The 12,968-nt window shown below is 35.7% G+C and overlaps 2 protein-coding genes across 8 annotated transcripts in view; one reads left to right on the top strand and one right to left on the bottom strand.

Moving 5' to 3' along the window:
- Positions 1-4: 4 nt before the first annotated feature.
- Positions 5-4,622, top strand: Ttc19 (tetratricopeptide repeat domain 19). The gene is made up of 3 exons (XM_022084246.2): positions 5-368; positions 689-951; positions 1,666-4,622. The coding sequence occupies exons 1-3, from the start codon at positions 63-65 to the stop codon at positions 2,177-2,179; spliced, it is 1,083 nt and encodes a 360-aa protein (XP_021939938.1). The 5' UTR covers positions 5-62; the 3' UTR covers positions 2,180-4,622.
- The window catches only part of LOC110839751 (uncharacterized), a 61,043-nt gene continuing 52,688 nt past the window's right edge, over positions 4,614-12,968 (bottom strand). For all 7 annotated transcript variants that reach the window (XM_022084236.2, XM_022084235.2, XM_022084234.2 and 4 more), the window contains 6 exons: positions 12,466-12,753; positions 11,568-11,651; positions 9,426-9,585; positions 8,275-8,641; positions 6,432-6,819; positions 4,614-5,842 (listed from right to left, as the gene is read on the bottom strand). In XM_022084236.2, coding sequence (XP_021939928.1) covers positions 5,727-5,842; positions 6,432-6,819; positions 8,275-8,641; positions 9,426-9,585; positions 11,568-11,651; positions 12,466-12,753 — 1,403 coding nt within the window. In that variant the 3' untranslated portion in view covers positions 4,614-5,726. The remainder of the gene's footprint in view (positions 5,843-6,431; positions 6,820-8,274; positions 8,642-9,425; positions 9,586-11,567; positions 11,652-12,465; positions 12,754-12,968) is intronic.

Below are 12,968 nucleotides of genomic sequence, written 5' to 3'. Positions count from 1 at the left end.
ATATTTATTAATGGTTAGTTGGCGACCCTGGTAGCAGACGATACATTGGACATCATTTAAACATGGCATTTTATATAAGAAATATTGGAATGTCTGTATCTAAAATTTTAGTTTTTTGTAAGGATATAGGAAAATTCGGTTTCAAATTAAGTGCTGTTAAACTTAACAGTACATCAGTTGTAAGCCGGCTTGGAATTAATTCGAATCATGTATGCTATCAACACGATTTAACCTACAAGAGGTCTTCCGGCGGTATACAGTTGTTTATGTCAGTAGGGCTTTTTAACTTTTTTGGCCTGAGAAACGACGATATTGAAGAAGAACCTGAACTAATCACAACTATAAAGAGGGGCGTTCTACTTACACAGGTGTGAATAGCTTAATGTAACTGTATTGTAGGTTACTTAATGTTGCTGTTTCTCAGTATTCATTTTGAAACTAAGAATATGCATCTGGCAACCGAAATTTTGAAATGTCTTATTCCAGTGTGATAATATAACTTTTACAAGTTGCTTGATAATGTCAGTAGATGGCAAAAATCATGAAGATAATCTAAGCAAATATTAGACAAGGGAAGGCCAGAAGCATGTGATGAGATATTAGTCACCTGCAAAAGAGAAAGCAGAAGTGGAATCAACAAAATTGACAATAAACATTAATGCAATGTAATACTTCTTTTCTGTTGCAGAAAGGAGAGTTTAAGAAAGCAGAACAGATGCTTCACATTGCCTTAAAATTAGCTCAAGATCAACAAAATTATGATGGCATCACTTATATCTATGATTTACTTGCAAACATAGCATATGAACGAGGAGAATATGGAAAAGCAGAAAAATTATTTCTTAGTGTTATGCAGCACTTGTTGTCTGTGGGTGTACCCAAAACAGACAACAGAATGATTCATATAAGTCTCAAACTTTCAAATATTTACAAAATTAAAAAGGATATCAGGTACATACAATACTTTATTCTGTATATAAAATAAATTTTTGAGTATCAGGATGCACAGGAAGCAAGCCTGTAACCAGAAACGACTTGTTATGCTGCATTATATTTATATTACTGAAGTGATACTGATTTTAAAGGATCATCTGCACTCATTTTCCATGTAAAATACAAAATGCCATATAGTATAAGACTTGAAGGTTTCATGACTACTGAAATTAATAAAATCCTCTTGGACGTTCAGTAATATCAGAATCCCAGTGATTTAAAAATCTCACTCTCCATGATCTAGGAATGATGTGATTATTTTATTATCATACGATATGTTACTTAGGTTTGTTTAAAAAAGCTTGAAATTTAGTACCGAACAACCTCAATCCATTTATGTTCAGGTCAGAAAATTATATTGTCATCTGTCTGATACATGCTATAACAAAGGCATGGGGGAAGGCTTACAGCCAGTTTGTCCATAATGTGAAAGACGCATCACCTTAGATATAAAGAACTGCATCTTGACCATGGACAGACTTTGTTCTTGTAAGAAAATACAGATTTTACCAAATAATTATCTGAGACTACTGACTGGATAACCAGACTACAAGAGCAATCATTCATTTAATAGGAGTGCTTATGGAACACAGTACTTCTGATAAAGAAGTGACTTTAAATATTGTTGTTTTAAAATCATATCAAATGTATTATGTATTGGTTTATTTACAGGAAAGCAGAAGAGGGATTTAAGTTCTGTGTTTTGAGTCTCCAGAGTAATAATGAGAAAGGAAGATGTGATGAAGACACACTGTTGTTGTGGGCTATGGCACTAGACTGGTATGCAAGATTTTTGGTGGAAGTGAATCGTCTACCAGAGGCATTTGACTGCTTCAAGAAGGCATATCACTTGTGTGTGAAAATTAATGGCATGAATAATGAGGAAACAGTTGTACTACTAAATGATCTTGGCACAATCTGTTTTGTTCAGAATGACTTTGACAGTGCAATTTCTTATTTGACTCAAGCAGTTTCCATTGGAAATAAACTTCCTGATATGGAGGATTTTGGCACTATTTTAATCAATCTTGGGACTGTGTATATGAAAAAAGGAATGATGAAGGAAGCCAAACAAGTTTATAAAGATGCATTGCAAAATGCTAAAAAACACAACAATGTTCAAGTCTTGAAAGAAGCCAGTACTTGTTTAGATGAATTGAAGTCATCAAAATCTACACAGCAGTAGTTCATGCTAAAGTGAATGTTCATCAAACGAAGAGGACCCCAAACTATGATGAATTTGTCTGCAGTATTTATACAGTTTATGTTTGCAACAGAATTCTGTTGTATATAACTCTTAATTGCACAATAACAGTTAATGTTAATTTTATATACTGCTTATTGTAACATTAAAATACATCTAAAACCAAGAGAATATATATATATATATATATATACATACACACACACACACACACACACACACACATATATATATATATATATATATATATATATATATATATATATGTACATACATACATACATATACAGGGTATACACAAAAGAATGGTGCGGTTTCAAAAGTTAATAACAAAATTTATTTCTCACCTTACACGGGCACAACATACACCGTCAGCGGAGGCAAGTGTCCAAGTTTCTCATGCGTTAATTACAATCCTTCAGTGTGTGCACCCTGGGTCACACGGTAATCAAACTCATCCCAGACCCGGTGTAGCATGTCCGCTGTAATGGCCTGCAGTGCATGTGTTATCTGATCACGAAGTTCATGGATGGACGTGGGCAATGGTACATAAACGCTGTCTTTAACGAACCCCCAAAGAAAGAAATCGCACGGTGTAAGATCTGGCGAACAGGGTGGCCAAGGGAGAAGGTTGTTGTCTCCATTTGCAGCAGCACGTCCGATACAGCGCTGTGGAAAAACACGATTGAGAAGCACTCATACATTCCTGTGAAAATGGGGGGGGGGGGAGCTCCGTCCAGTTTTAGAATGTAATCATCATCATTGGTATTCAGTTGGGGTAACAACCAGCTTTCCGCACCATTCTTTTGTGTATACTCTGTATATATAACGTATTAGTAGTTGTAAAATGTCACACAAATGTATATATGCACAAATTTGTTTTGATATATTCACCTTTACACTCATTGTAAGAATCTGTCATAGGTTTAACTCCATACTTTTTAAAAATCAGTTATTATTAACAAATAAATTATAGTATCTAAAATATCTATTTACATTTTCTGAATATAATAATTGTCAATACATAGTATGGTTTCATGCTTCACATTTCTTAGTTATACTGTGTGTACACAGGTATTGATACAAAAATATCATTGTATTGCTTTTAAGATTTTTATGCAGTAGTTTACATTTCAACAGTATGAAGCAGTTGCATTCAGTTTCTAGTTACGTGTCCTGTGGAGAGATGTAGCAATGCCAATCTTTGATGCTTCTTCTGTTGGAAATAATTGTAACAGCCAGCTACATATCACTATTAAATATATGTCACATGTCCTACAACTTTGGCTGTCCTGTGAAGGGCCTATGAAGTGTAAATAAATTCTAATTACAATTATGTATCTTATTCTAGAAGAATTTACTTCTGTTGGAGCCAAAGCTTGTCTAAATAATATTTAAGAATTCAGTTTTTACCTTCACAGAAACAGTACATCTCAAAGATGACTGTCTTCTGGGTTATGCTGTGTAGTCTGGTAGAAACTGAGTGACTTTTAGAGGTGCTTACTGCCTCCACCACTCATAGCCCTGATGATGGAGGCAGTAAGCACTTCAATCATCTTCATACTTGCTGCTGTAAGAACCTAATAATATATACAAGATAATTATAATAGAGAATAATAAAATAATTATTGTTGTTCATTTAGAGAATCATAAGATTGCCATAAATACACTCTGTGGCTAAAATGCAATTATTCATTATTAAAGCATGCTGTACATAGTTACTACTAACTAACTCCCTGGCAGAACAGAACCCACAGGTTCAACACTGACAACACCAAAGCCTGCCACCATAAGTGATCCTGAGCCAACTCCATCCATTTACCATTCTCACAGCCCACCTTCCTAAGATCTTGATGCTATCCTCCTATCTCCTTCTTTGTATGCCCAGTGGTAGTTTTCCAGAAGGATTCCCTATCAAAATCCTGTATGTCCAGCCCATCAGACCCTCCTGGATTTCACTATCTCCACTATGCTAAGTGACCTGCTCCTCATTATGCAGTATTCTAAATTCCCCACTTATCTTCCTAAGCACCTTGTTTTCAAACATTTGTAATTTGTGTTCTTCCTTCAAGGTAACAGACCTTGTTTCACAACTATACAAGACAACAGGCAAAATTATTGTTTTATATATCCTGATCTTTAGTGTTTTGGAAAGAAAATTAGATGATAACAGTTTTTGAAGTGTATAAAAGCAAGCATTTCCAAATTGTATTATACTCTTAATTTCATCATGGATCTCATTTCTATTTGTTATAGTTACTACTCAGCCTCAAAGGGTTGTAAAATATTTCCTTTACATAATTATTTTGCTCTGTATAATTTAGTTTTGTAACACAAAGTCTGTAAACAGCTGTTTAACAGCTATGTGTTTATATTTATATTGGTATTAGGGAGTGAAGGGAAATAAATTATCATGTTACAAACATCTGGTCTTATATTTTATGAAAGATATCTGAAGTGTAAACGGAATGCACAAAATAACAATGCAAAATGACTGTACACCTCTACAGTTTTTCTGTACATGTATTCACAGGTTTTAATGTAATGAGATACTCTTATCCTTTCCTAAAAGAAATTGAATTTATTCTTCAGGGGGATAGCACAGTTTTGTCCATGAAAATATAAAACTTGTCTTCTCTTCTGGAGTAATAAATAATATAGCATCTTAGAAATCTTACAATTTAATAGTAGAGGACATATATGTGTGTGTGTGTGTGTGTGTATATATATATTTTAGTCATACATTTCTTGGATTATTCATCAGCACTGAGTATAATCAAATATACAAAGCTCACATTCCATCTCAAGATTATAGATGCAGATGTGCCAAGTAGGAAGAGATATAGCATTAAGCAACATACTCACTGGCTCTATAATTCTAATCTCTGCTGCCCTCTGTAAATAACAGGAAATCAGCAAATGTATTTTTGGTCTTGCTTTACTTAACCATTAGTTAATCCAATATTATATACAATTATATACATGAAATCATACCACCCAATGTGCAGGAGAATTCATTCAAGAAATGCAATATATATATATATATAAACATTGTTTGTTTTTATATGTCACTCTTTTGTGTCAGAATGTTAGTTGGATTTGTGCAGTTATAAAAATGCCCTTATGTGAAGTTTGGTATAATGGAAGCCAGACTGACATGTCTTCTAAGGCCATCACAAGGAATGAGCATATCTATCTCTCTCTCTCTCTCTCTCACACACACACACACACACACAGCAGTTCATTAAATCTGATCCTCTTGAGCGACTCCTGTCCATAAACTTGGAACAAGTGAAAATACAATTAGAAATTACTTGCCACAGAATCAGTCACATAGTCTTTACACTGCTTACTCCCTAGGCCAGAGAAATTTCTGCCACACCCAACCAATAAAACTTGTCTGATGTATCACACAAAACAAAGTTTATAGGTCATAAAAGATATCTTGTCAGTACATTCCACATTATTGAAACATTATTGCACATTTCAGCATTCTTTGCTCTCTGAAGATTGACGTTGATAAACTGCTTCAGTACTGAGGTCCATTCACCCCTGGATGCAAATATGGACATGTATCAGCATTCCGACAGAAACCTCCCCGGAAATGTTTGCAGATACCTCGATTTTGGCCACCCCACCCACGACCTGAAAAATCACATAATTCGTTATATCATGATGTCGTGTTCACAACAAAAAGAATTTAACATCAGAAAATACAAGGAGGTTTTTGGCAGCTACACTGAGGCACAGCCTTTCCATTATGCATGATTACTGTGCTGATTATAGCTGTGAGTTAGCAGCAATGATAAGAGGAAGATGTACATTTCCTTTGTGTAGGACATGGAAAGTACACTACAGCATCAGCTGTTTTTATATGAATCTTGTGTAAAGCATAACTCTGATTGCAAGAGTCAGATGAAATTCAGGAGAAAATTTCCTGGGATTCAAGTACCAAACAGAAACAATATTCATAATCTTGTCAATAAAATAGTAACTGGCAAATTAACAGACAGAAGAAGAGTTGGATGAAACTGGAACTCAGTGTGAACTGCTTCATAAATATCTTAAATGCCTTTCACAAAAATCTGGAATATCAAATGGAACCATAATATGGGCTTACAAAACAGCCTCACTGCAGCCATGTGATTCAGTAGCAGACTTCATTTTTGTAACGGGCATATTCAGTAAGTGGGGATATTTAATTCATAACGTCGAAGATAAAGGCACAACTGACCTCCACGACCGCCGCCGCCACCACCTTGCCAGCTGTTACCCATGGGATGAGGTCCATTGGGTCGATACCAGGGTCCACCATTTGGTCCTCTGGGTCCCATCTGATTGCCACCTCTTCCACTGCGTATTCCACCACTCATGTTGGGTCCCCGACCACCTCGGAATGGGTACATTCCTGGATGAGGACCACCCATGGCAAAACCCTGTGGTCCATATGGACCAATATCTTCACCTCCCATCATGTTATAATTTATCTCTGGACCAGGCCCACCCATTCCACCCATTGCAGGTATACTAGGCATTCCTATGCCCATGGGGGGGCCTCCCTGGTTGTACATATCTATTTGCAAAGGCATTTCATTGATAGGGAGCACCTTTCCATCACCAGTCTGAAATACATCATACATACATACATCTTTATTACATTCCATGGATCCATAAGTTAGTCAGATGACAATAGGATGTAGAATAAGTCATAATAATACAATACATGTTATATAAATACAAGTCATACTATTATATAAATGTCACAAATACAAACAAAGGGTTCACATAAAGTAGAGATAAGTTACAAATAAATCCACCCATTATATACAATAGATAAATTATGACTTACTTGTAAACATTAGAAATTCATCGACAGAGTAAAAGGAGTGTGTAATTAAGTATCTTTTTAATGCTAGTTTAAATTGTGCCTTTTTATTTACAAGACTTGTGAGATTTGATGGTAGACTGTTGAAAATTTTGATCCCTGCATAATAAGCACTCTTCTGAAAACATGAGAGGTTGACAATTGGTCTATGAAGCTTATTTTTGTTCCTTGTGTTGACACAAGCTACATTGTCAATTACATGAAGACTTGAAAAGATGCATAACAGTAAGATGATCATAATTATTGATGTGTGAACACAACATTATTATCTATTTGTCTTGGTTTGTAGGATATTTATTGACACTACAAATAGCACACATTTAAAATCAATATTTCAACACTCTACATTCTTTGACATACAGTGTACTGTCCCATACAATTCTACAAAACCCAGCGCTTGAAGTGGAATAAAGAAGAACTGGACTATGCATGTACAACAATGTTAAACTGACTGAGAGAAAAGTCATAATCTACTATAAAAATTTCTGATTCCCCGTTGTAGTCGTCAACAAATAACGCTTCACAGCTACGAGATCACCAACCACCAAGCCAGTCGCATGATCACTGCTCCAGAAAGCAACCAATCCCCCCAAAGGAGGGGTTGGTTGCGTTTTAAACACTTGACCAACCCCCATTCGGGGGGGGTTAGTTTAGTTTCTTACTCAAGGGTTAAAACACTTGAATAAGACACTAAACTAACCCCTCTGAAGGGTGAATTGGTCAAGTGTTTTAACTCTCCGTTCGGGGGGGGGGGGGGGGGGTGTTTAGTTTAGTTTCTTACTCAAGGGTTAAAACACTTGAATGACACTAAACTAACCCCCCCCCCCCCAAGGGGGGATTGGTCAAGTGTTTTAACCCTCCATTCGGGGGGGTTAGTTTAGTGTCTTACTCAAGATTTTAAAACGCAACCAAAGGCGTTTTAAAAACTTGACCAACCCCCCCGAGGAGCTCCGAAAGGAGCGCTCTGCTCTAGTAGTTCCTAATTTGCCAATGGCATTAACATGTTAATTGATACACAAAGTGATCACTGCCTGTGTTGCTACTCTGAACATCTGTGAACTTCAGCTGTAACAGAGTTTTGAGACACTACTTGAGGAGCTGGAATGTAATCTGGCTTTCACCCATACCTCTTCGAGCACTGCCAATATCACAAAGTAACAGACATAAAATTTCAGCTTTAATATATGCTTACCCTCCAGTCTCCACCCCCAGGGCCCATATTATTCATGCCACTCATTGGATTCATATTGTTCACTGGGTTTGGTCCCATCATGCTCCCTGGCATGGGCATATTATTAGGTATACCACTCTGGTTTGGAAATATCTGTGGTGGTCCTGGAAATGTCTGATTTGAGAATGAGCCAAATGAGGGTGGCTGAGACTGCTGAAACTGTGGTGGAGGTGACTGAGGGATTATAAGCGGTTTTGGCTCAGGCCATGGTGTATTTTGGTAGTCATTGACACTGTCAGGATTGCCTGTGACATCATCCAAAGGAATTATAACTGGATCTGTAGTTGGATGGATCTCCTGATCTGGCTCTGAAGCAGAATCAGGTATCCTGTAATCATAAAAAAGAAATGTGATAAGTAGGATTTGAAGTTTTCACAGAGATGAGTCTGAAGATGACTATCTTCTGGGTTGTTGCACCATATAGTCTGGGAGAAATTTTCTGATGATGGAGGCAGCAAGGACCTCTGAAACACCAGTAAACTTCTACCAGACTACATGGCACAACAACCCAGAAGACAGTTTTCTTTATTAGAACAAGAAAAATAGTTAAGCATTTTTAAACCTCTGCAGATTAATATGACTTAAGGTCAACACAGCAGGACATAATGTGAAATACTGCATACCCAAGTATTCTTAACCATTAGCATCCAATAAATTTACACAATAGTAACACTCACCTCTTCAGATTTAAAAACTGGTGTGCAAGAGTCAATGAAAAAAAGCCCTTCCTGCCATCTCTTGACAGTTTGGGCAAACATAGTGTAGCTTTCAAATAATATAGAAAATAAGTTCAGTCCTACCACCAATAAAGTTAAATAAATAAATAAAAGATGATAGTTACATACACATGAATTTGAAAGTGACTAATCTGCTGTTTACATTGATAAGACTAAAAATCATATAAGATATAAGTATGGAAACTGGACAGGAATGAAAAGAAGGAGTACTCGCCACAGATAATAGCAAAATACATAGACTGTGGTAACTAAATTTTGTTCCCTATCATATTTATGTTGATGAAGTTTCCAATAAACTAATATTTCAAGCTTCTGTCATACTTTGGCATCTTATCTAGATATTCTATAACATTACTTCTATCATATTCAACATACATGGCTCTGCTGAAGTACAGTGCTTGCAGAATGACTTTCTCTCGTGCATATTGAACATCCTTTTCTCGGCTGTGAATACCAGGCTCCACCAAGCTGGGTGGCATGTCAATTGGAATCAGAGGCTGCCATGATATCTTCTCCTCCATTGTATCATCTTGAGCTGCAGAGGAATATACATAATAAGATACTGTTTATACATTTATTACAACCATTCCAATGTCAACATAAAGATGTAAAGGATAACAGGCAGTGCTATTACAAAATTTCTGTGCATTCACTGAACAAAATGCATCACACTGAACAGGAAGATCATGTCCATCTGTTTCACCCCAAAAGTGCCAAATGAATTTTGACAAAATGTGGTACTGGATGTCAATGGGAAAATGTTATTTTGATTCATATGAGTTAGACATATGATAAATTTTGTTAATTTTCTAAAAAGTGGCTCAATCTAATTATTTTTCTACTCTGTATATTTAACAAGCAAACAAATGAGGATGAAAAGATATCCTACATAAATGTATCTCAGTATAGGTATGAGTATATCCATATCAGTTACTTTGGTGTAATTTTGAATCTGGTACTCACAATAAACATAAGGCCTAAAGATGAGGAGCACCTTGGAAAGTATTTCTTTACAAGGAATTTTAGTTAATCAAATCACCAATAAAACAAAGAACAAGTACTTCCAACTTGAAACAAACTGTTATCTCTGACAATTGTCGCTTAGCTGAGAGCAAATATAACTTTGTGTAATTCTTGGCAAATCATCACATGTTTTATGAGAAATACAATTCTGTTTATGCCATATCAACTGTACACAAAGTGTACTTAAACAAAAAACAACAACACAGCCTTGTATATCTGGAAAACTGAATGTATTAAGTAAAAGGGTAATATTGTCCCTGCATGAGTACCATACCTCGAAGATGTATGGGGAAGTGGAGATAACCTCAGCATCAGACAGAGGAGAGTGCTCAGTGGTTTATTTAATAACACTGTCAACAGCTCAGACCATATAGTGCAAAAATGAGTCAGTGGTCAGCTTCATGTTCAGGGTACTTTATCCATGGGGAAGGAGTCTCCACTGTCAACTGAATAGAAGGTTTGGATGGACCTCAGAACTGATCTGAATGCCATAGTCAGGGGAAAAATTCCTGCCACCACTGGGGGCTTAGCCCTTGTCATCCAGCCGGTCACTTTACAGATCTACAAACTCATCCTTTATACCCCATTAAGAACAAAACAATGACTAAAATTTAAACTTTTAGCACCAATGCAATTTTCTATCACATAGCAAAAATATACAATTCTAAAGGAGCAAGACTATACACTTTTGAAATAGAAATCAATTTTGCATATCAGTAAAAAAAGTAACAGTGGAACCACGGTTCCGGAGAATTTGACGTAAATACATCTATACGGAAAGGAAGTTTATATATTGGCTTTATTCTAAATATTTCCTTCATACATGCTTTGCAATTGCGTAAAGTTTGATTAAGACATTGCTTATTTAACTTGAATTAGTTACGCTTAAGATGGGTCTGTGATAGATGAATGTAATGTAAAGTAATGTATTGTATTGTAATGAAATGTAATGTAACGTTTCCTAGGTACAACAATGATGAGTAAACAGATGACTTTTCCTAGGTAACAATAATGCCGAGTAAACAGACGACGTTTCCTAGGTAACAATAATGCCGAGTAAACAGATGACGTTTCATAGGTAACAATAATGCCGAGTAAATAGATGACGTTTCCTAGGTAACAATAATACCGAATAAACGGATGATGTTTCCTAGGTAACAACAATGCTGATTAAAGATGACGTTCCCTAGGTAACCATTGTTATCGGATCTTACAGATTTTCCTGTAACTTTTCGTTTCCCTTTCTCGTTACACTTTTTTGCCGAATGACCCTTCCTTATAGACGTATTTAAGTCAAAAACATTCATCTAAATAAAGGCACAGTGACACAAGTACCAATGAGTTATGTCAGGAATTAAAGCAATCCATAGAGATTTGGGGAGAGAAATGACCGTAGTTGTGTTGGTATTCTACATGTGCACATCATATCACATTGCACATAACTTTATTAAGCTGATGCATATGTATACTATTCTACCATGTCTGAACACTTACGGAGCTTCCTTGCATGCAAGAAGGCTTCTCGTTCATTACTTCTTTCCATTTGTTTCATGTCCATAAAAGTTTTTGTTACATTCACTGCAAAAGAACAAATCAGGAAATAAGCATAAAGATATAATTGGGCATTATCACAAAACAGGAAAGTGGAAGTTTGAAAGAATTATAAGATTTGTTAACTCATGGTCATGGAATAACATGGTATCACCAAGCAAAACCAGTTGCTTCCATCATGCAAGTGGTTGTCAGCACCGTGCACATGACTATTCAAAACAGAGTCAGCACCAAATGACTATATTCAGAATCACTGTTATTGTGATATAAAAGAACAAATGATCTGCCAAAATTAAAATCACAAATAATTCATTTTATTAATGACAAATATTTTAATATTCATTTTCATGTGGTTATGTCCTACATTCTTACATTTAAGTGGTTTCTCAATTAAATATTTGAGCAAAATATCAAAATAAAGATTTGTTATGATATGAATATTAAAGTGCTTTCAGGAACCATCTCCACTAATATATATATTAAATTACATTATTATTGAACAGACTTCCATGTATGCATACATACAATAACACTTCATCTGTATGAATAAAACTCATGTACATAAAATTTGGTTCCTAATAGCAAGAAAGAGAAGAAAAATTATATTTCTTCAGCAATAAGTCGTTTATGGTAGTTGATGAATTTAGAAACTGAAGGAAGTCAATCAATTTATATTGAATATTAATTTCATACTGGAAATGTAATCCAGTTGTGAGCAAAAGCAATGCAGGCAGAAATCAAGTGATAAACTTCATGGTTCATAAACATAATGGTGTGGTTGTCATCAAACAAATCACACACTACTGAAAGACACAGCATATTGAATCAGATTTGTACTTACCTCTTTCTGTTTCATCCAATTCAAAGTATTTTATGGTCTCCAAATCCTTTTCTTGCTTCCACCTGACAACTTTTTTTGGGCCTTTCTTGGTTTTATGGTAAATGAGTACACCCTTTGGGTACTTTCCAGGTGCATTTTCTGTTGAATCCTTCCCTTTACCCTCATCATAATATCCATCATCTTCCTTTGGACTATCATCTTTGGACAATCTCCGTCTCCCTTCACCAGTTCCATATGCAGCATCCTCAGGACTTCCTTCATTCCCATCCTGTGAACTTGGTGTAGGTGCTGTCAGAAAAACCCAAGAAAATAAAAATTGTAAAAATACACAAGCAAAGTTTTGGTTTAGGAACTTTAACACAACTGTGCTTAAATGAGACGACAACACTAAAACTGTTTTTAAAAAACAGGATGTAAAAATATAAACTGGATTGAGCTGGCTCAGGATGTTGGTCCAATGACGGTAATAAGCCTTAGGAGAACAATGCCCATGGATTTAATTA

Source organism: Zootermopsis nevadensis, unplaced genomic scaffold (assembly GCF_977971745.1).
Source record: "Zootermopsis nevadensis isolate Lab colony 2312 unplaced genomic scaffold, Znev_1.0 Znev_ptg000022l, whole genome shotgun sequence".
In the NCBI taxonomy this organism is placed as follows: Eukaryota; Metazoa; Arthropoda; class Insecta; order Blattodea; family Termopsidae; genus Zootermopsis; species Zootermopsis nevadensis.
The sequence above is the reverse complement of the archived record's forward strand: the minus strand, read 5'-3'. Positions and strand labels throughout refer to the sequence as shown.

What these genes read in the sequence shown, in the direction of transcription:
- Ttc19 (XM_022084246.2), top strand. Translation starts at nt 63, where the DNA reads ATGGCATTTTATATAAGAAATATTGGAATGTCTGTATCTAAAATTTTA. An exon ending in GGGGCGTTCTACTTACACAG is followed by an intron (nt 369 to 688) that starts GTGTGAATAGCT and finishes TTTCTGTTGCAG; the next exon opens with AAAGGAGAGTTTAAGAAAGC. An exon ending in AAAATTAAAAAGGATATCAG is followed by an intron (nt 952 to 1,665) that starts GTACATACAATA and finishes GTTTATTTACAG; the next exon opens with GAAAGCAGAAGAGGGATTTA.